General features: G+C 45.4%; 3 protein-coding genes and 2 non-coding genes across 7 annotated transcripts; all 5 read left to right on the top strand.

Annotated features, from left to right (window-relative positions):
- The first annotated feature begins 1,156 nt into the window (after positions 1-1,156).
- Positions 1,157-4,955, top strand: rpl10 (ribosomal protein L10). The gene is made up of 6 exons (XM_006804254.3): positions 1,157-1,308; positions 2,298-2,356; positions 3,103-3,210; positions 4,102-4,240; positions 4,324-4,486; positions 4,746-4,955. The coding sequence occupies exons 1-6, from the start codon at positions 1,286-1,288 to the stop codon at positions 4,899-4,901; spliced, it is 648 nt and encodes a 215-aa protein (XP_006804317.1). The 5' UTR covers positions 1,157-1,285; the 3' UTR covers positions 4,902-4,955.
- LOC118455253 (small nucleolar RNA SNORA70) lies at positions 2,473-2,605 on the top strand. Its single transcript, XR_004844077.1, has one exon. It is a non-coding gene; the product is annotated as a small nucleolar RNA SNORA70 (small nucleolar RNA).
- Positions 4,539-4,671, top strand: LOC118455252 (small nucleolar RNA SNORA70). The gene has a single exon (XR_004844076.2). It is a non-coding gene; the product is annotated as a small nucleolar RNA SNORA70 (small nucleolar RNA).
- Positions 4,956-6,726: 1,771 nt separating the features above from the next.
- dnase1l1 (deoxyribonuclease I-like 1) lies at positions 6,727-12,469 on the top strand. 3 transcript variants are annotated; one of them, XM_087834151.1, is made up of 10 exons: positions 6,727-6,800; positions 8,756-8,914; positions 9,436-9,524; positions 10,445-10,534; positions 10,617-10,729; positions 10,817-10,929; positions 11,014-11,171; positions 11,395-11,491; positions 11,652-11,800; positions 12,235-12,469. In XM_087834151.1, the coding sequence occupies exons 2-10, from the start codon at positions 8,765-8,767 to the stop codon at positions 12,239-12,241; spliced, it is 966 nt and encodes a 321-aa protein (XP_087690277.1). In that variant the 5' UTR covers positions 6,727-6,800; positions 8,756-8,764; the 3' UTR covers positions 12,242-12,469. The 3 variants fall into 3 exon arrangements, with proteins under 3 accessions (XP_087690277.1, XP_087690275.1, XP_087690276.1); XM_087834149.1 differs by lacking the exon at positions 6,727-6,800 and having other exon boundaries at positions 8,711-8,914; XM_087834150.1 differs by lacking the exon at positions 6,727-6,800 and having other exon boundaries at positions 8,711-8,914; positions 11,652-12,469.
- A 2,944-nt stretch (positions 12,470-15,413) lies between these two features.
- LOC102792421 (L-rhamnose-binding lectin SML-like) lies at positions 15,414-18,715 on the top strand. Its single transcript, XM_006804256.3, has 9 exons — positions 15,414-15,512; positions 15,656-15,688; positions 15,774-15,824; positions 16,594-16,729; positions 17,444-17,550; positions 17,635-17,679; positions 17,782-17,914; positions 18,335-18,438; positions 18,640-18,715. The coding sequence occupies exons 1-9, from the start codon at positions 15,437-15,439 to the stop codon at positions 18,654-18,656; spliced, it is 702 nt and encodes a 233-aa protein (XP_006804319.2). The 5' UTR covers positions 15,414-15,436; the 3' UTR covers positions 18,657-18,715.
- The last annotated feature ends 1,488 nt before the right edge of the window (positions 18,716-20,203 follow it).

The following is a 20,203-nucleotide window of genomic DNA, read 5'->3' as shown; positions in this document are numbered from 1 at the left end:
CGTGGCGCTGACAACCGGAAATACTCTGAATTAAGGGCGGGAGTAGATCGAGAAGGCTAGACCGTCCAATTCCATAGCCGTTTACTTCCGGCCTACCCGACCTCCTGAGGACCCGGCCCACGTAGACCGCGAAGGCCGGGACCTCAGGAGGATGCAGCCCATGAATTTGGACACGACCTCTGGATCTCCCCAGACTGTGTGCTGCTAAAATGGTTCCCCAGACACTGAGGCTGTGCCCAGGGCCTACCCAGACAACTTGGTGGCCCTAGCCAACTCTGGAACCCCGGAGGTCCTAAAACTAATGTAGCCTCCAGCCTGCCACGGACCCAGAGGCCGCTCCAGTGGTGCCCCAACAGCCGCCCCAGCCGGAGGCCGCCCCAGGTTGCCACTGAGCCTTTGCTAATTTCGTTTCTGTGCCAGCCTCAGACAGTATGGTTTCTGTTTCTGCCAGGTCTCCAGAAACCTGATCTGTGTGCTTCCCAGGTCTCCAGGGCCGGGCATTGTGTTTCCCAGCCAGCTTATTCAAAGACAGTTTAAATACTAAGAGTAGCAGAGTAACACTATCAGACTTTCTTGAGACTTTTGCCCTGTATTTTGAATTTGATGGCAGCAACATTTGAGAAAAAGTTTGCTACTGTGTAGCATCTCCTCTTCTTCTAACAAAAGTCAGCAAATGTCTGTGAACTGAGATCAGCTGCTAGACTTTTGGAAGAGGACCACACTGACACCAAGTCAGACAACAGGCTGTGATCCTAAAAACATTATATTTTCTCTGAGCACAGATACATTTCTTGTTTAATCCTAATGTAATGTATTCCTGGCCAAGGCCCATTTTAAATGAGTCTGGGCTCAGAGAAGATTTACAGTATGTTCTACTAAATAAAATTATGTTTGAATTAAATGTAGCTAACCCGCCTCATTGACGTTGCATACAACTACACTTCCCAGCATTCACTTGGCGCTCGTTAACAGCCCTTAAATGAATTTTTACTTAAATGTTTTTAAATAAAAGCCATATAGTAATAATTTATTGTTATAATAAAACTACGCTGAAGCAAAAATAACGCGAACATGAATATAAAGATTTCCCTCGTGAAACATTCTGTCCATATGACAAAGCGGAAGTGACGTCTTCTTCCTTTCCTCCATTAGGTGAGTGCGTGGTGAAGTCGCGTTTTCTTCGGCTCTCCATCATACCGGTTAATTTAAAGCTATTTTTTGACTTATCTTTGTCCAAATTAAGCTTAGTAACTTGTTTTTATTCGTTAATTTTCAGATTGCAACCATGGGCCGCCGACCAGCCCGCTGGTAAGTCATTTTCTGACCCCGGTTGAGCGAAGGGCCGAGCGAGTGTTTCAGAGGAAAATGGCAGCGGCTCCTGCTCGGCGCCATGTGCACGGCGCTGGCCTGCCCCCGGGCCTGAGGAATAAGAATAAAAATAATATGTGCTATAAAACCCGGCGTTTCTGTCGTCCTACACTGTTAACTCCATTTAAATGTTGTGTTCACAACGAGCGCCGTAAAGCAGTCCGTTCACGGGACACGCTAGCACGGTGCGATAACAGTACAAGCTAAATGCTACTACTTTCAGCCCAAGCCAGAGTCTGTTTGAAGCCGTGAAGAGACTTAAAAGCTCCGAGTCACAGCTTATTGTGGTATAAAATAATTCCGTCACCAAATATTCTGACCCTGTTATAAGCCCATGAATGTCACCTGACTGTGAGAGTGCTCACTGCGCGGTTTCTTTTATAAATGAATTGTTGGTTTTGATTTAACGGCTGTAAAACAGGAAATGTCCTGATCGTCGGTGTGAATCAGTCTCAGCTGTGTTACTGACTCCAGGGTAGGCTGCCGTATGTTCTGTTTGTCCTGCTTTAAAACACCCGCTGGGAGAAGACACTTTTATATTTAGCTGTTAGTTTTAAATAGACGGAGTTGGGGTCAGACACACGTTGTTGCTATGCTTCAAACAGGTTTTGCTGATGAACAATCAGATAAAAGGGATAATTGTCGTTTTTTTTTTTAAGAATACTTGGTTACAGCAGTCTCTCAGTCCCTGACAGGTCAGACATCACAGGATTAATGTGTATCTGAACAGACTCTGGCTGTTTTAGTTTTTGTCTCCTCTTTCCTGCTCTGACATCATAAACTCTGTGATTACAGTCAATCGGATGGTGTTACAGCTGCGTAGCCAGCATGTGATTGATGTAGTCCAGCGTGCTGGCTGAAGGGTTGTTAGATTGTCCACCTCTTACACTAAGATTCAATGTTGGTGACGTGTGTGTTTCCTCTCACAGCTACAGGTACTGCAAGAACAAGCCGTACCCCAAGTCCCGCTTCTGCAGGGGTGTGCCTGGTACGTTCTCTCTCCATGTTTCCTGTTTCAGTCTGTAACACTTCAGTGGGACCATGTTCAGGTGACATCACGGTCACCCCTCTGGACCGAACTGTCACAGTGGGCTGCTGTGAGTCCTGCAGCTTATTAAGCCGACCAGTCTCGCTGCGGTGCGGTTCTGGTGTGCAAAGGCTGCAGACACTGACTCTTTGGTTGTGTATGTCCTCAGCTGGGAGGTGCTGAGTGCTTTAAGGGACCACTGAGACAAAATGCTGCTGTGTGGCTCATAATTACTTAGTTGGTCATCACTGTTTCCTTTTTAAAGCTGCTTTTCCATTGGTACCTACTCAGATCGGCTTTCCATTAGGTCATAGTAGTACCAGGTACTATAAAGGTACCTTTATAGTACCTGGTACCTTTATAGTACCTGCTTGGCCCGGGTTTCAAACGATCCGAGCAAGTACTAAAATGTGATGTCATCAGACTGCACGCCACTGATTGGCTGGTCAGTAGCATCACGAGAGCGTCTCGTTCCCCGAGTCTGACGACGTGCCACAGGCCGAGCAGCAGGTACCTTCTCCACGTCCACCTTTGTTGGAGTGTTTGTGTCACACGTTTATTTGGGACGTGTTGCTATGACGACAGCCGGGCGTTAGGTGACTCCAGTCGATCCGAGTAGGCGCTGATGGAAAAGGCCATAAGTTGGTCTCGCTGATGCAGACGTGTGAGTTTCAGTGTTCTTATCCTTCCTCTTCTGTTCTCATCAGACCCCAAGATCAGGATCTTTGACCTGGGCAGGAAGAAGGCAAAGGTGGACGAGTTCCCCCTGTGCGGCCACATGGTCTCTGATGAGTACGAGCAGCTGTCATCAGAAGGTGAGGAGACCAGGAGCCACGACTAACACACCTGTTGGTAACGTGTGTGCTTCTTTGTAGGAGCACACTTTGGCCCATGAGTGTAGTTTACTGATAAAGTGAGACGATGGCCTCTGTGGTTAAAAGACCAGGTTGCTTTAAATGTTTTGTTAGAGGTGTTACAGCTGAATGAGCCAGTCTCGTTTTCCAGTTTAGATCACTGGCTGTTCCCAGTGTTTGTTGGGGGGGGGGGTGTTACTGATTACTACTGCGGGAAACTATTGTATAGCTGTGAGATGTTTGTAACCTAATGTAACAGCTTGTATATTAAATATAAAAACTATCCTAGTATACAGCACACACACTCTCTGCAAGCTTTAAAGCTGCCCCATAAAGACTCGTGTACATGAGGAATGAGCCAGTTAAACTGGGCCACAGCTGCTTACTGGCCCCAGGAACATTAAACTGGGCTCGTCACAGGTTCAGTGCATTAGGCAGATAGACTTGGTGCTAATGTGTGACTCGTCGGTGGAGGGTCTGCTGTATCACAGTGGCTAACAGGAGGAAGGCTGCTCAGCCACACCCTGAGCACTTTACTCAGTAAGGAAGCATGCACTGCTGCCTGCATGAGTACGTTACTGTTAGAGGATGCACTGAGCCTGGTAGCTGCAGTGTTGGGTCTTAAGGGAAAGTAAAGGTTCCAGGTTAGAACAGTGAAGTTTGTCTTGACTGCGTTCGAGTCCTGGGTTCAGAGAGACGTCAGAGCACAGCTCTCACTCGTGTGATGACCTCAGTAAGCTCCTCCTCCTCAGTTTGTCTGGCTCGTGTTAATGCTGCAGTCAGTCAGGGTTGTTGGCAAACACAAACAGCGGTGCCTCTAACTTCATGCATGTTATGCTTCAACCCCTGTAGCTCTGGAAGCTGCCCGTATCTGTGCTAACAAGTACATGGTGAAGACCTGCGGTAAGGACGGTTTCCACATCCGCATGCGTCTGCACCCCTTCCACGTCATCCGCATCAACAAAATGTTGTCCTGTGCTGGAGCTGACAGGTGAGAGGCTGACTGACCCGTAGCCCTGCTGCACTGAGCGCAGTCTGGCTCATCCTGTAATCCTCTTGTTTTGTGTCGGGCAGGCTCCAGACTGGAATGCGTGGTGCTTTTGGTAAACCCCAGGGCACCGTGGCCCGCGTGCACATCGGTCAGGTGATCATGTCCGTGCGTACCAAGGCCCAAAACAAGGAGCACGTGGTGGAGGCTCTGCGCAGAGCCAAGTTCAAGTTCCCTGGTCGTCAGAAGGTAAACGCTCCCAAAGCTCCTGCTGTAATAAATGTAAAGTGACGTGAGTCCTCTGCAGCTTATTAAGCCGACCGGTCTCGCTGCGGTGCGGTTCTGGTGTGCAAAGGCTGCAGACACTGACTCTTTGGTTGTGTATGTCCTCAGCTGGGAGGTGCTGAGTGCTTTAAGGGACCACTGAGACAAAATGTGTCTTCATCAGGGGCTTAGTGTAAGTAAGTGTACTGAAAGGCTGAACCCATGTCTGTGCTCTCGCCCTCAGATCCACATTTCCAAGAAGTACGGCTTCACCAAGTTCAACGCCTGTGACTTTGATGACATGATGGCCGAGAAGCGTCTGATTCCTGATGGCTGTGGGGTTAAATACATCCCCAACAGAGGCCCTCTGGCCCGCTGGAGAGCCCTGCACGCAGTCTGAGGCTGCTCTCTGTGCCCACATAATCAATAAAGATGGCTTTGATTACAAAAGTGATGAGGTCGTGGCTTTGTCTTCATTGAACATGAAATCGCACAACAAGTCTCGGGGAGGTTTTCTAATGTGGTGTCCAGTTGCACTTGAGACTGGACACATTAATTTTACCACAGGTGTTAGGAGTTATACTGAAGTGTGAGCAGTGTGTGAGATCTGTGAGGATCGTTACAGATCCAAACCTCTAACTGCATACAGTCCCACACTAACAGCTGATTGTCTCCTTTATGGGGCTGAAAGTTGTATTCAGCCTTTAATTCTGTTAATTTACAGCTGAGGAAACACTGAACACGCTTTGGACTGTAAAGGTAACACGCTGAAAGCCTCGTCTGTCTTCTCTGTGTGCTGTCCCACAAATGACATGAACAGGTATCCACATTCATTGATACTGAACACAGGTAGATGTTACCTTCTGACAGGTAACAGTCACATGGAGCTGCAGCTGTACTGTAAACACCAGTTTAACCAAAATAAGAATAATAATAAGAAGAAAGTTGTAACATTAAAGAACAGCGGCTCAGTAGGATGGGTGCTCTGCAGTGACCAGACCTGTGACGTGTCCATGCGCTCAGCTCAGTTTGACTTGTTGCTGCGTTTCAGGTTAAGAGCTTTAAATGAACTTGCGTCTGTGTTCTTATTGATGAGCTGCTGGAGCATCGGGAACAGCGGGCAGCTAATCAGGATAGCAAATCAGGATTAGAAGATGCTCAAACACATTTTTGCTGCCATCGCTGTGGTTAATTTAGGGATATGTCCAGTAGGTGGAGCTACTGTTTCTGTTTTTAAGGAGACCAAATTAAGGTCCTGGTTCAGCGTCTGCGGCTCCCACCATAGCACCAGCTGTACTGCTGTATGTAGTTCAGTGCTCACTGTTGCGCTTCTCGTGGGACATTTCTGTGAAAAACAGTTTTTACAGCACGTTTGGAGTCCGTAACGTTTGTTTTCATCCATCTGTTTGCCAGCTGTGTGTGCCTGCTTCATTCAGGCCGACCTGTCCGCTGGAGACCGGAGCTCTTTGACTAAACGTGTGTTTTTAAGGACCACTGATGTGAAACTGGTTCGTTCATCTGTTTCCGTTGCCGTGCATACACCACCATGCTGAAATAAATACAGAATAAGCACCGTGTAACGTTTTAATAACGTGTGCATGCATGTCGAGGACCTACAGCAGCCTGTAATCTCCTCCATGCTCCTGAAGGTGGCAGTGACATTACTGAGGAGCTCGCCTACCTGTGCGACCTGTGGAGGCTCCAGGTGTCATCCCAGATTCCCAGCAGGACACTGATCCGAGTTAGAAACGCTGAGGAGTGAACCACGTCAGGTGCCTCCACCTGTAAAGCTGTTCCTGTTTCAGGTTCCTCAGTGTTGCCCCCTGCTGTTAGTTTAACAGCCCTTTCTGCTAACTGACCAGATCAATATCTCTGAAGTGTAATTGACACGCTCCTAAGCTCTGATGAAAAAGTCTTCTTTGAATGTTTTGGAGCAGTGTACACGTCTTTAACCTGCAGGCTGTCTTAAACTTCCCACACCTGATCTGTTCATTTGTGGACTGTTTCACTTGCCTTTTGCTTCCTCACGGTAAATACTTAAGTCATATATGTGTAACCAGACAGGTTTGTGGTTTTTTACTTTGAAGTATTCAAATGTTAATGTCTGCAGTGATTTTCCTGATAAAGACTTGATCTCTGACAAACAGAAGAAAGTTTCACACAGCAGCAGATCTCCTGCTGCTTCCTCCTTGTAGTCCCTCCTACAGGAAACAGAGTGGCGGGGGTAGCTTTGAGTTTCAGTCGAGAGACGGGAGTAAGAAGCGAACACACCCTACAAGTCCAAGAAGTCCCAGAGCTGGTAAGCTGTAGTTTGACGACCCACAGAAGGAGCGAGCGAAGGAAAAGCCGTCTCAGTGGAGCGTGTGACCTGTAATCTGCTGCTGTGTGTTTATGACTACAGAGCTGCACAGAGCTGCACTCTCCTACACGCTCAGCTTTGTGTCTGGGTTCAAGACCTGACAGCTGGAGCTCACATTACAGCAGCTGGTACAGCCTGCTACACACACGCTGTAGTTTCATGTGTTGTGCTGAAAGTAGAAGTGTAACAGCTTTAGAGCTAACAGAGCTGAACTAGAGTCAGTTCTCCATGTTTCCCATGACGCCAGGATCATTCCTGCAATGGTCACTGCTCCGTGTTTTCTGTTTGATTTTAGGATTTTATCGTCTTGTTTTCTGAAGTTTTGCTTCTTGTTTTCCACGTTCGTTTCAGATGTGTGCCGTGGGTTTTCCATGATTGTTTCCATGTGTGTCCTGTTTCATACTGACTGGACTGTTATGTTTGTTTGTTTTCCTTCATATTTCGGATATTTGGGTTTCTGGACATTGTTCTCCAGGCCCTGAGGAAATGATGTGGTTACAGTCGCTGCAGGACACTAAGAGCAGTGACAGACTGAAGTAACTGAACACCGTGGTCTTCCTGTCAGGGACTCATCAGTCCACAGATGTTTGCCCTCTTGATGTGATTGCACTCATTAATGCAAAACATCTGTGGCTGAGGGGGGACCTTGGACAGACCTGGACTAGTTTGGTTTCCTGAAGACGTGTCAGCTCTCATCTTCAGCTCTAAGAACCCGAGTGGATTTGTCCCTTAAGAGGACCCACTACTGATCATGTGCATCATCTCGTGAGCCAAAGTGTGAATGTGTGGGTCATCATCAGCAGGGGTTTCGGGTGAAACCATCGTGACCAACAGACTGAAAGCTAACTGGCTATGTTATTTTGTCTGAAAGTAAATATGAGTGGACTTTATTAATGAACACACTATTAGTTATTTATGTGAGAACATTTTTAAGGAGCTGAAATGGTAACAAATTTAAGAAACACAGACAGAGGACACAGAGCAAACATCATCTCTGTGGGCAACAAGTGTTTACATGTGGACAGGTTTTATACATACACACGATTTAACTCAGTTTGACCCTTTTTATACTAGTGGGTTTTAAAAAGATAATGATGCAGGGCAATACGGTGGTGCCGGGGTTAGCACTGTTGCCTCACCAGCAGAAGGCCCTGGGTGGCAGTCCATCATCTGGCCGAGGTTGCTATATGTTCTAGCTGTGCCTTCCTGGGTTCCCTCTGCTCCCTCAGTCCAAAGACATGCAGCTTTAGCTTAACTGGAGACTGTAAATTGCCCATAGAACGGGTAAATGTGAGCCTTTGCATTGGCCCTGTGACAGGGTAGTGACGTGTTCAGGATGGACCCCCCCTCCCAAGTCACCTGACCTTAGATAAGGGGAAGAACAAATATGTGGTTCATGTCTAAGATTTATGCTAAAGCTATCGTTGGTCGTCAGGAGGAATTGGAGAAGTGAATAATTTTAACTTCACAAGAAACAGGAAGTTTCACTGCTGAGTCAAACCACAAGAAACAACAGCCATTAGATTTGTGCTGGTTTGCTGTTTAATTCTTTTTATCAATTAAAATCATTCAAATTAAAAACCTTTATTAGTTATACAACCCCAGCTCCAAAAATGTTGTTCCCAAATCAAACATGGAAAACACAGAGATGGTGAAACACCATTAGAGGAAAATATTCTGGATTTGATGGCAGCAACAAACTCCCGTCTTCTTTGCACCATCAGAGATGCAGTGGTCTGTCTCATCTTTAGTCCATGTCTCAGTTATGTTGACATCAAAGCTTCCATAAAAAGTTTTGTTTTTTTTAACACCAAACAAAACTGAATTTGTCCCGTAGCAGCCCTCAGCTCATGTGTTTCATCATGTTTCTCGATGGGGACTGTGCTTCCTTCCAGCTGTGGGCTATGAGTCTGTCTCTCCTCCTGCTGCTCGCCGTCCTCGTGGAGGTGACTGATACCAAAGCTGGTTCAGATTTTAGGATCTGTGCCTTCAACACACAACACTTTGGTGAATCCAAGTCGAAGAAGAGTGACGTTATGGGGACTCTTGCCAGGGTAAGGTAAAAAGAAAGACTGGGTAAGAGTGCTTGTGTTCTTGTATTTGGCTCAAACAGCTGAGGGACAGTGTCGTGGTTCTTTAGTGGACGATAGTCACTACATGGCTGTAGCTAGTGGGGACACTAATAAACTGACAGAATTACTCAGTGAATCAGTAAAAATGATTTGTTTAGAGAAACTTGTTTCCTGTTTGAAAATTTGTTCACCACATTGTGAAATTAACCAAAGCAACCAAACAAAGGCTATGAAGACACTTCTATGCATTATCATTTAGCACCACAAGGTGGCGCAGAGTCAATGCCAACGCGTTCCTTATTACATCAGTCGGAATGAACACGTTCTAATTTAGCGCGGTGGTCTGGGAAAAGGACCAAAAAGAACAAATATAACAAATATTTTTAGGGATGCAGGACATTTTTATTTTATTGCAGGTGACCAGCGGGACGAATAATGAGTGGCTCCTCTGTGTGTCCCACTCCCACTCGCCTTTTCATGGCTGTGCTGTGTCTCCATTTCAGATCATCACACGCTGTGATGTGTGTTTGCTCCAGGAAGTGAGAGACAGTGGAGGAAAAGCTTTACCACTGCTGCTCGACTCCCTAAAACGGTGATTATTCATTCGCTTCCACACACACCCACACAAACACACAGACACCCACACACACACCCACAAAAACACACAGACATCCACCCACACATACACAGACCCACAGACATCCACAGACACCCACACACACACACACACACCCACATACCCACAGACACCCACAGACACCCAAACACACACACACCCACAGACACCCCCCCCCCACACACACACACGCACACACACAGACACCCAAACACACACACACACACGCACACCCACAGATACCCACACACAGACCCACCCCCACAGACACCCACCGAGACCCAAAGTCACCCACACACACACACACACACACACAGACACCCACACACACACCCACAAAAACACACAGACACCCACCCACACATACACAGACCCACAGACATCCACAGACACCCACACACACACACACACACCCACATACCCACAGACACCCACAGACACCCAAACACACACACACCCACAGACACCCCCCCCCCCCCCACACACACACACACAGACACCCAAACACACACACACACACACACGCACACCCACAGATACCCACACACAGACCCACCCCCACAGACACCCACCGAGACCCAAAGTCACCCACACACACACACACACACACACACACACACACAGACATCCGCCCACACACACACACACACAGACATCCGCACACACACACACACGCACACACACAGATACCCACACACAGACCCACCCCCACAGACACCCACCGAGACCCAAAGTCACCCACACACACACACACACACAGACACCCACACACACCCACAGACACATGTTATTGCATCAGTTTGGAGGTGAGTGGTTTGGACTCTAAATGTTCAAACTTAGCGACTGACACATGCAGTGACTGCATCCCCGTCCCGTCTGTGCTGTTTCACTCTCAGGTTTGACACCAAGTATAAATATGAGACTGTGGCCAGCGAGAGACTGGGCAGGTCTGAGACATACCAGGAGCAGTACGTGTTTGTGTACAGGTGAGCTACACCTCTGTGCAGAGGACATCTAAGTGCAGATATAGTGACTGAGTCTGGCTTCACTGAACCTGAATGTGTTCAGGAAGGAGACGGTGAGGGTCACGGACCAGTATCAGTACCCTGATAATAAACCAGGAGACGTCGACGCTTTCTCCAGAGAGCCGTTTGCTGTCCGCTTCAGAGCGGACCGCACAGGTCGGTCCCCGATGCTTCCCTGTGACAGAATGGAAATATTGGTGCTGTTGGATGGATTCTCCCTCTAACCCTCATTTCCATCCTCAGCTATAAAGGAGTTTGTTCTCATACCTCAGCACACCACGCCCTCCAACACCACCAAGGAGCTCGATGCCCTCTATGATGTTCTACAGCATGTGAGAAACATGTGGAAAACTGAGGTAAAGACTATTTTGGCATTCATCAAACAGATAAGAAGTCAATACCACAGGTGTACATGGTGACCGCTGTGCTGTAATGGGCAGAATGTGATGCTTCTTGGAGACTTTAATGCGGGCTGTGGCTACCTCGCTAAGAAGAACAGGAAGAATGTGCGCCTAATCACAGACACGAATCTTATTTGGCTCATCCCAGACGACGCTGACACCACCGTGCGATCAACCACATCCTGCCCCTACGACAGGTAAACGCACAAAGATTTGATTCAAGAGGGTTCCCAAGATTTTAGGATCCCTGGAACTTTTCAAGAAACAAAGTTTCCTTTGATTAAAAAAGGTGCGTTGTTGTTTACTGCAGCTGATATGCAATATGTAAATGTAAGCAGACTATAGCAGACTTAAATGTGACCGTGTGAATGAAATAAGAGACATGAGTAAATGTGTGCTGCTCTCTGCTTGTGCCAACAGGATTGTTGTGAATGGGGAAACCTTTCACAGAGCCATCGTGCCTGCTTCAGCCAAACCGTTTAACTTTCAAGAGGAATACGGACTGACGGAGGAGCAGGTAACAGTCCACGCTCTGCATGTCTGTACCAGTGTGTGTGGACTGTACAGAAACACACACCTACAGAGTGTGTTAAACACGGTGTGCTGTGATTTTGTTACTGAAGCAGATCAAACTCTGTTCATTAGTTGACACTGGCTGTTCTTCCTGTTTTATTCAGGCGCTGGGTGTCAGCGACCATTACCCGGTGGAGGTCCTGCTAAAGGTCAAGGATTCCAGAGCCTTTCTTGGAAGCTCATCTATTACCAGTGGAAACCAGTTTATGACTTTGTTTGTCCTAAGCCATGTTGCCTTTCAAATATTGACAAGGTAGTTAAATAATAAACCTCAAGGATGAGATAGGTCTGTGTTATAACCAAGTTCATGAACTGATGAGAACATGCGGAGCTGAACTTTCCAAATACCCCTGATGTTGGTCTGCAGGTTAAAAAAGATAAAATTACACAACTATTTACCTTCAACAATATGTCTTTGACTGCAGTGTACAATGGCCGAGCTGTGTGTGGATGTGTATGCGTGACTTCAGTGTTAGGCTGCAGATTCACTCAGTTTATGGCAGCTGGACCCAAAGTGTTCAAAGATCAAATACACATGATTTCATCCACAGCACACAAAACTGTACACACAACTGACAATGAAAGTTTCTCACCTGCTGTAAATATTTATGAGTGAGGCCAGGTTTGTTTTCAGTGCAGAGGTATGTGTAAACTTCATGTTTCGCTGTTTTCTGTTTGTTTTTTCAGCCTTTAGTGCGACAGGACAGAAAGACGAGGAGTAAGACATGCAGCTCACGGCTGCAGGCTCGATTCAAACACAGGCCTAAAGGCCGTAAACTTTAGTGTGTTCCCAGGATGAGCAGGGGAGTTTCTAAATACGATCGAGGACACGCTAACCTCGTTTCCTTTCTTGTTTCTGATTGGACAGCCAAATTGGACTTTTCTACTCCTGCACACACTATTAAACTATCATTGATTCCCATTATTGTGTCATGACCAGCTTCTTGAGATGTTTTCATGGACAGTTTGCAGATCATCATGTGTCAGACTGGACACTGTGGACGACTGCTCTGTGGGCTTAGATCCTGCCTGTGTTCTTACATAGTGTCAGAATCCTCAGCTGTGCAGCAGAAGACTGTTTGATTAATTCTGAGTGAGAAGTTTACAACAGAGGTGCATAGCTTTGGTCCGCGTACAGAGAGCGTCTGTATGTGCTGCTGCTGCTCTGATCGTCCACACGTCGGCCACAGAGACAAAGTGAAAAAAGTGTGAAAACCTGAAAACTGTAACAGCCGTTCGCACTTTTCTTATTTGTTTGACCGTCTTTGATGTTTTCACACTTCCTGCTGAACTCTGCTCCTTTCCCAATCGATCAGTATTAGACAGACACAGTGTGACATACACGCCGAGCACAACCCAAACAGACAGGCTTCATTTTTCTTGCTTAATATACAAACAAAGCCTCCCAGTCTTTGTTTTATTGCAGCTACAGAGCTTGTCGTTTGTTACTCTGACATGAAAGTGTTGGCGTTACATGAATGTGAAGTCGTAACTTTGATAGATCCTCACCATCATGTTGTACTGAAGCACTCTCTCTCTAAATCACACGTGGAAAATAACAACAGCAATCCCAGGCTGTGGGAGCGTACACGTCATATAAGGTCACACCACGATGTCTGTAATCATGGAACAAAGAAGTGTCCACAAACCCACTGTGTGGGTCACCTCATCCTCAGTCTGTGTTACTTTACAGTGGAACAGCCACTCATATTACAGTATGAGCGCATATTATAACAACAGTAGTAACGATGTTTCAGACTGTATCTTTTGAGCCTTGCGGGTCGTTGTACTCATCCTGCTCTCTTCTCTCTCTCCTCTTTTGAGCACCATTTTTCTCTTTGCTCGCTCAACATGAAATAAAATGCTGCTGTATAAGACAAAACTGTCACATGGTTGACGTCAGCAGGTCTGCAGGGATTTTGCCAAATTCTCAGGCAAAATTCTTTGAGGATCTAATTGTTTGAGGACCAGGCAGCAAGTTCAGAAGGTACCAGTACTATATTTCCCAGCATGCATCTGTGCCATCACAGCTTTCCTGAATAGGTGTATACTTTAATCAGTGTCGTGTAAAATAAGTAAGGACAGATTTGAAAATAATCCTGATCAGAACAACGTGTGCTGTAAAAACTATGACACAGAGCAGAACTCTTATGATGTGGTCACTTTGCATTACACACTTATATTAACTGTGTTACGTCAGAGTCAGGCCTGGGAGTGCCCGGCTGACCTGTGGGATGTCGCCTGCAGCTGTAACTGTGACAGTATCATCGTCATATCCTCCGAGACGGAGCTGTAACATAGATATTACGGCTGTGTTGACCTTTGGAAATAAGAAATACTTTTTGTATTTCTGTTGGCGTAAACATTAGAAGATAAGAAGAAGAAGACATTTTGTGTGTCTGCTGCATAAGTTCGAGTTGTCCAGACTTTTGCATGGAGCTGAATGTCTCAAGTCAGATCAAAGGAAACGACCTCTATTTTTAAAATATCTGATTTATTTTTCTGCACATCAAACTGCTCTAAAGCAGTGCTGGCATGCATGCATTGCACAGTATCAGGGTTACAATTCCATGTTATTTAGGACATAGTGCAGACTGTGTCTTGCAAGGATCAGATTTACTGTCAGTGATGCTTGCGTGTGGTGGCAGCGTGCCTGTGTTTGTGCTGAGTTATCTGCTTTTTGTGTCCTATTTGTCTTGTCTGTTTGCTCTTCTTCTGCTCTGTTTATTCTGGTATGCAATCCTAATAGAAACAGAAGCGCACAGATAACAGAAACAAACCTGCACACTTACATTTGGAAAATCTGCAGGTTTGTCTTTTTTCACTTTGTAAATCGTGTGTCAGCCAGTTCAGTATTTCCTGATTCACTGAAACCATGTGTCCTCAAAGATTCAAGATTCAAAGATTCAAGCGTTTATTGTCACGTGTACAAAGAAAAGCATTTCTCTGTGCAATGAAAGTCTTTCTCTGCTGTCCACACACAGATGCAGGTTAATATGTACAAATAGATCAAATAAAAAAGGCATAAATAAATACAATAGAATAAAACTGAGGTAGATATCAATTTCTCTACTTTGTGCAGACAATCAAACAGCATAAAGAGTAGTTTAGCTGTTGGCCATAAAATAAAAACACACCTTCTTCAGTGGAAACAGTATTTTATGGAGCCCATCAGCAAAAAGGGAATTTGGGCATCGTGAGCAGGCTGATGTCAGCATCAGCGGGGAAAGTGACCGAGGTGGGATGCTTGCTGTGTTTTTGAGCTGACGAACACCCTGAGCTCTGTGAAACATTGTAAGGTTAATAAATCAATAAATGACTTTTTGAAGTTACAGTGAGCCAAGTGTCATTGTTACACAGACCTGTCGGTCTATCCTTCAGGCCTGGGCCCTCTACCACATAGACCACATGAAAAATGACTAAATCCTGTTTTGCATGGCTGGATCTGAACAAGGTTCCAGGTCGAGCTTCAACATGCAACAAGAAGAAATGTTACTGAGACAAAACATTTTGTTGAGCATGCAATTTATTGAAAACAACATTTAAACTGAAACAGGCTGTAACCCCCTGTAAACCCTGTAACCCCCCCCCCCCCCCCCCCCCCCCCCCAAAAAAAAAAGAAAGAAAAGAAAGCAAAGGTCCAAACATGAACTCAGTAAAGAGCTCCACTGTTATCGATCACTTCAAACATTCATTGCAGCATGTTTGATCCAAGCATTTCCATGATCAGGACTGTATGCTCTTTGCATGTGTGTATAATCATGTCAAATCCTTCACTGGGCGAGCACCTGACCACATGTTTGGGCACGTATCCAGCTGAACAAAAGTCTGGGGGGTAAGGTTTGTTTAGCACGATAAGATGAGACTGCAAACAGACTCAAAGCTATAAATGCTGCGTGTTTCTGCTGCAAGCATCAGTCTCACTGAGTCCCCTGAAACCATGCTCCGCCTCAGCAGCACGCTCTGTGAGTACAGTCAGCATTTTCTCATTCATGTTGTTTTCTAGCTGAAGAAGATTTCTTCAGTTCATGTATTTAAGGGTAAAGTATCACGTGTTTTCATATTTGGCCACATTATAAATTGAGAGTGCTGCTCCTTTGTTTTTCAGTGTTGGCAGCAGCCTGTCTGCTTGTTAGCACAGGTAAGTGTCTGCTAGTCTGATTGTTTCTCAGTGTGCTTAGTTTTAATATGTATGTTAGACTAATAGCTCCATGTGTGCTTTAAAGGTGCGCAGAGAGTCACCACGTGTGGGAACCACGTCCACCGGCTGAGCTGTGGTAAGACCCAACCACTCGTGTTTCTCAGCGCTGCAGTGTTTCTACGTGTTATTGTTATTTATTCATTGGGGACAAATATCGAACACGAATCACATCATAGACACACAGTGAGGTACGAGAGCAGAAACACTCAGGACCGACTTTAAACCATGAATACAGAACTCCACATGCAGCGCCTTGAGGCGACTTTTGTTGTGATTTGGCGCTATATAAATAAAATTGAATTGAATTGATATCCAGCAGAAGCTTTACACCATAGTGTCCTATTCCTCCAGTTTTTATTCACATTTCTTCAGCTGTGTCCATACAGAACGCCACAGTGGTCGTATAGAGCCAGGAGCCACACACGGTGGTACATTACCCCCCTCCCCCACTCTGAGGATAGGCGGGAGAGAATGGACGGGTGGATTTTAAACCCTGTGAAGTGTTTCAACAAACATACACTGTCATTCACCGCCTGGAAGAACCTCCACACAACATTGCATCAAAACTAAATAAGTGGCATACATGAGTTTAATATAATCACCACCAAGTTAGATTTGGAAAACACTCCCGTTTCTTTAAGGGATCCTTGATTTGGTTCTATGAGTACAGAGTACTGAAGAGTAAGACAGGAATGACATTTGGGTTTGGGAAGCATACAAAGCAGCGAGTGAGCAGCTCTGCAGTTTGTGTTTGTGAGTTTGTGAGGCTGACGGCAGCTGCAGACGTCCCTGGTTGGTAAGCTCTGTCGTTGTGTTTGAATACCTGCCTCTGTGATGTCCAACAGAAACTGGAGTGATTCGTGTCCAGGAGTCCATGTATGGACGAAGAGACCGGAACACGTGCAGTGGACAGAAAGCTGAAGAGGTGGCCATCAATACTACGTGCTCTCTGGAGGGTGCCGAAGACACCATCAGGACAAGGTATACGTCCCAATAACACACTGGTATTTGTTATCAATGGATGTCACTGCTGCTGATCACCACATATAGATATTTCTAAGTGTTATAGAAGATTACCAAAAAAGGAATTATGTCTAACTGTCGCTAACTGTAACTGATGCATGTTATGTTATCTGCCTACGCATGAAGGAGCGTTAACCCTGACATATGAAACTGTGTATCTAAGTGCTTCCTCTTGAGATCGACACAGAAGGTGGTATTGTGTACATCGCCACATGCATGTGCTTAATAAATGATTGTTGATTGACTGGACCTGCTCTGAGTTTGTTTCTCAGCCCAACATCAAAGAAGTCGGGACAGGTCCTGTAGAATAACAGGGGATGAAATGTGCTGCATGTATAGTGTGAAACTTCAGTGATGTGAGAGATCATGTCTGGAAGACGAGATGCTTTTTGAAAAGTGAATATAAAAGAATCAGCGTGCCTTCTTGCTTTCATGGATAGTGATCGTGGAGTAAGAAATGCCAGGTTATCAGATCCAGTGCAAAGCTGGGACTGCGAGCCTTTCGCCTCAGACAAAACAGACGATTTCACTTTGATGATATTTGTGGGGAATTCCTTTTACCTTACAAGACCCCATAATCACGTAGAACCCAATGAAAGATTGTTCTTCTCAGCGTTGGTGGGATTTCCCATGGTGCTTCACTGCTGACTCTACTTTCTATTATCTGTTCAGGTGTGACGGCAAGAAGGTGTGTGAAGTAACCCCGGCCATCTTTGCAAGAGATCCCTGCAATGACACCTTTAAATACATCCAGACCACCTACACCTGTATACCAGCAAGTGAGTCACGCACCTGCTTTAAACAGTAAAGCATCACTTAGGCTCTGAGTGCTCCACCTAATCTGACTGATGTTACTTTGGCAGTTCACCTGATAACCTGCGAGCAGTCTATGGTCGAACTGCAGTGCGGTAAGATCACATGTGACCCGACAAACTTTGACGTGTCCTGATAACTGCCTCTCCAAGCACCCTTCTTCAGTTTTCAACAGCACGCACTGCTTTCTTTGACAGACCAGGGCCATGTCATCCACGTGTACCATGCTGATTTTGGGCGCCGTGATCCACACATATGCTCCTTCAGACGGGACGCCTCACGCCTGGAAAACATCAAGTGTTCAAACCCCACTAGCAAAGTTGCTGAAAGGTACAGCTTTAACATTAATGTGATATTTTACTGTGAGTGACCAACGAGATCTTAAACATGACTATGAAGTCTTTGGTCTTTGGCACTTTCCTCTCGTAGCTAACGACACATATTTCTGAAGCTAGCGGAGCTGAAAGTATGATTTGGGTGAGCTGGGACGTGCAACCATCACTTTGTGTTCACAGCGTTTGCTGTCCCCACACAGCCAGGGGTTATAGCCTGGGTTTGATCAGTGTTATTAATCAGCAGTATTTGGATTTACATAATTAGTGTTGTACTTCTTTTGCACATCATTCATACACATCGTCTAGTATGAGATAAACAACAAACAAACGTGTCTTTAATTTGCATTGTCAGCTGGGGATCTTTACTAACTACCTTTAAGTGTTTCATCTGCACTGTGCTGCTCTGCATCCACAGGTGTAATGGGAAACGCACCTGTTCCATGAGAGCAAGCAGTGGAATGCTTGGCGACACCTGTCCGCGTATGTACAAATACCTGGAGCTGACCTACAACTGTCTGAGTAAGTAGCTCAAAGGATGAAGAGTATGTGAACGTTCATGACACAAGGGGAAGGAAAACCAGCAGCAGAGCCAAACAGTTGCTCAGTGATCCACCTGTGATGCCAACAATAACAGGCTGCTTTATTTAGCGTCCTTCTTCATGTGAACTGTTACAGTGAACAGCCAACCACATCTGACTGTGTGTGTTTGATCTGTTGCAGGATCTGTAGGTGCTTGAGAGGAATAAAGATCCTGCAGTAACAGTATCCTTCACTAAATAAAATACATGAAAAACAACAGGTTTCTGTGTGTTTGTGACTCGTCAGCGTTTTCATGTGTCCTCACATCTATACAGAGCTTTCACTCACTGGGCCCACGTCCTCATTTAAGAACGAGAACAATCAGCTTGTAGAACTGGGGGAACGTATAGAGATGAGAACCGGAGGGGGCGTGTTTGGAGGCGTGGTCCCGCTCCTGAAATTCAGATACTTTATCTCCAATTTCTATTCTTACTGATCGCTCAGGTCAGAGGTGACAAGAGGATCAAAGTGAAGACATGAAATGAAATTTAATCTTTAGTGCAACAACATGACATTTATAAAAATACTTGTTTTCCTGGAGAAATGATTTCTATTTACACACAAAAAACTAAAATGAATAAAAAAAGTTGACCTTTTTTGAGCTATGACACAAGCAAACTGCTGCTGAGCACTCAATCAAGTTCAAACTACAAAAGAAACAGACGGGAGAAAAAGAGGCGATTCTCACAAAGCAGGTTTGATACAAGCTGATCACAGTGTGTCAGCAGCTGGACTGAAAGTCAAAGAGAAGCACACAGGGCGAGTCTGGGAGATCTGTCTGAGGACCCCAGAGGTGCCACGAGACCCGAGGACCTCAGTCTCAAATAAGACAATCGCTAGAACCCTGAACAGGAGCGGACGTGACAGACCAACAGGAGCTCTGACAGACTCAAGCATGCTGGACAAGCTGGAATACGGGGACGGTTGACTACCATGGCAGTGTTACACAGAAGTCTAAAGGTAATACTACCAGTAATAGCACTAGTACTAGAAGTTGATAATAGTTGCCTTGGCCTTTGGTCATTATTTACAGGTATGTAAAAAACAACCCACAAGCAACAAAGTGCTAAAAATTTAAATTAAATGAACAAAATAAATGTATGCAAAGAAAACAAAATCCTAGCAAGGTTTCTGTGAGGGGTCAGCGGCTCCGCCCTTCACCCGTTTGCTTCCTTTTCTTCTGTCTCCTGATCTTTGTCATATCCACTTTCATTAGAAACCATCAGATTCATGAAAAGAAAATTAGTTGAAATAAGCAAGTGATGAACATTATGTCACGATGAATGCAGAAATACAGACTCACAGCTGAGTTACACAAAGCTGCAGCCTCGTCAGTGGCTTTTCACTGAATAATAAAGAATGTGTGAGTCGGTACCCTGAGGTGCTCCTCGTCAGGACCAACAACACTACACATATAACATACAATAAGATTTCCTTCTCTCACTGTTGGCTGGTACGTTTAGGAATATTAGTGAAATACATGAGATTAACAGAACGGAAACACAATCAGATCCATGTAGATTCTACCAAAACCCACAAACACCTGGATCACAGAGTCACCTTTTAAATTTGAATCCATATTTTAACCTTTGAAAAGTCTAAAACAATCTGCTTGTGTTTATCAGTGACATAATCAGTGGACAAAGTGCAAATAAAACATGCTGATCTATAATCTTTGTAAAAACAATCTGAAAAATGATCAAGT

The sequence above is a fragment of the Neolamprologus brichardi genome, chromosome 20, assembly GCF_056152115.1.
Source record: "Neolamprologus brichardi isolate AB-2024 chromosome 20, ASM5615211v1, whole genome shotgun sequence".
NCBI classification, from domain to species: Eukaryota; Metazoa; Chordata; class Actinopteri; order Cichliformes; family Cichlidae; genus Neolamprologus; species Neolamprologus brichardi.
The sequence above is the reverse complement of the archived record's forward strand: the minus strand, read 5'-3'. Positions and strand labels throughout refer to the sequence as shown.

What these genes read in the sequence shown, in the direction of transcription:
- rpl10 (XM_006804254.3), top strand. Translation starts at nt 1,286, where the DNA reads ATGGGCCGCCGACCAGCCCGCTG. An exon ending in GGCCGCCGACCAGCCCGCTG is followed by an intron (nt 1,309 to 2,297) that starts GTAAGTCATTTT and finishes TTCCTCTCACAG; the next exon opens with CTACAGGTACTGCAAGAACA. An exon ending in TCCTGTGCTGGAGCTGACAG is followed by an intron (nt 4,241 to 4,323) that starts GTGAGAGGCTGA and finishes TGTGTCGGGCAG; the next exon opens with GCTCCAGACTGGAATGCGTG.
- LOC102792421 (XM_006804256.3), top strand. Translation starts at nt 15,437, where the DNA reads ATGCTGCGTGTTTCTGCTGCAAGCATCAGTCTCACTGAGTCCCCTGAA. An exon ending in GAAGACACCATCAGGACAAG is followed by an intron (nt 16,730 to 17,443) that starts GTATACGTCCCA and finishes TTATCTGTTCAG; the next exon opens with GTGTGACGGCAAGAAGGTGT. An exon ending in TATGGTCGAACTGCAGTGCG is followed by an intron (nt 17,680 to 17,781) that starts GTAAGATCACAT and finishes TTTCTTTGACAG; the next exon opens with ACCAGGGCCATGTCATCCAC.
- dnase1l1 (XM_087834149.1), top strand. Translation starts at nt 8,711, where the DNA reads ATGTGTTTCATCATGTTTCTCGATGGGGACTGTGCTTCCTTCCAGCTG. An exon ending in GAAACATGTGGAAAACTGAG is followed by an intron (nt 10,930 to 11,013) that starts GTAAAGACTATT and finishes TGTAATGGGCAG; the next exon opens with AATGTGATGCTTCTTGGAGA. An exon ending in ACATCCTGCCCCTACGACAG is followed by an intron (nt 11,172 to 11,394) that starts GTAAACGCACAA and finishes TTGTGCCAACAG; the next exon opens with GATTGTTGTGAATGGGGAAA.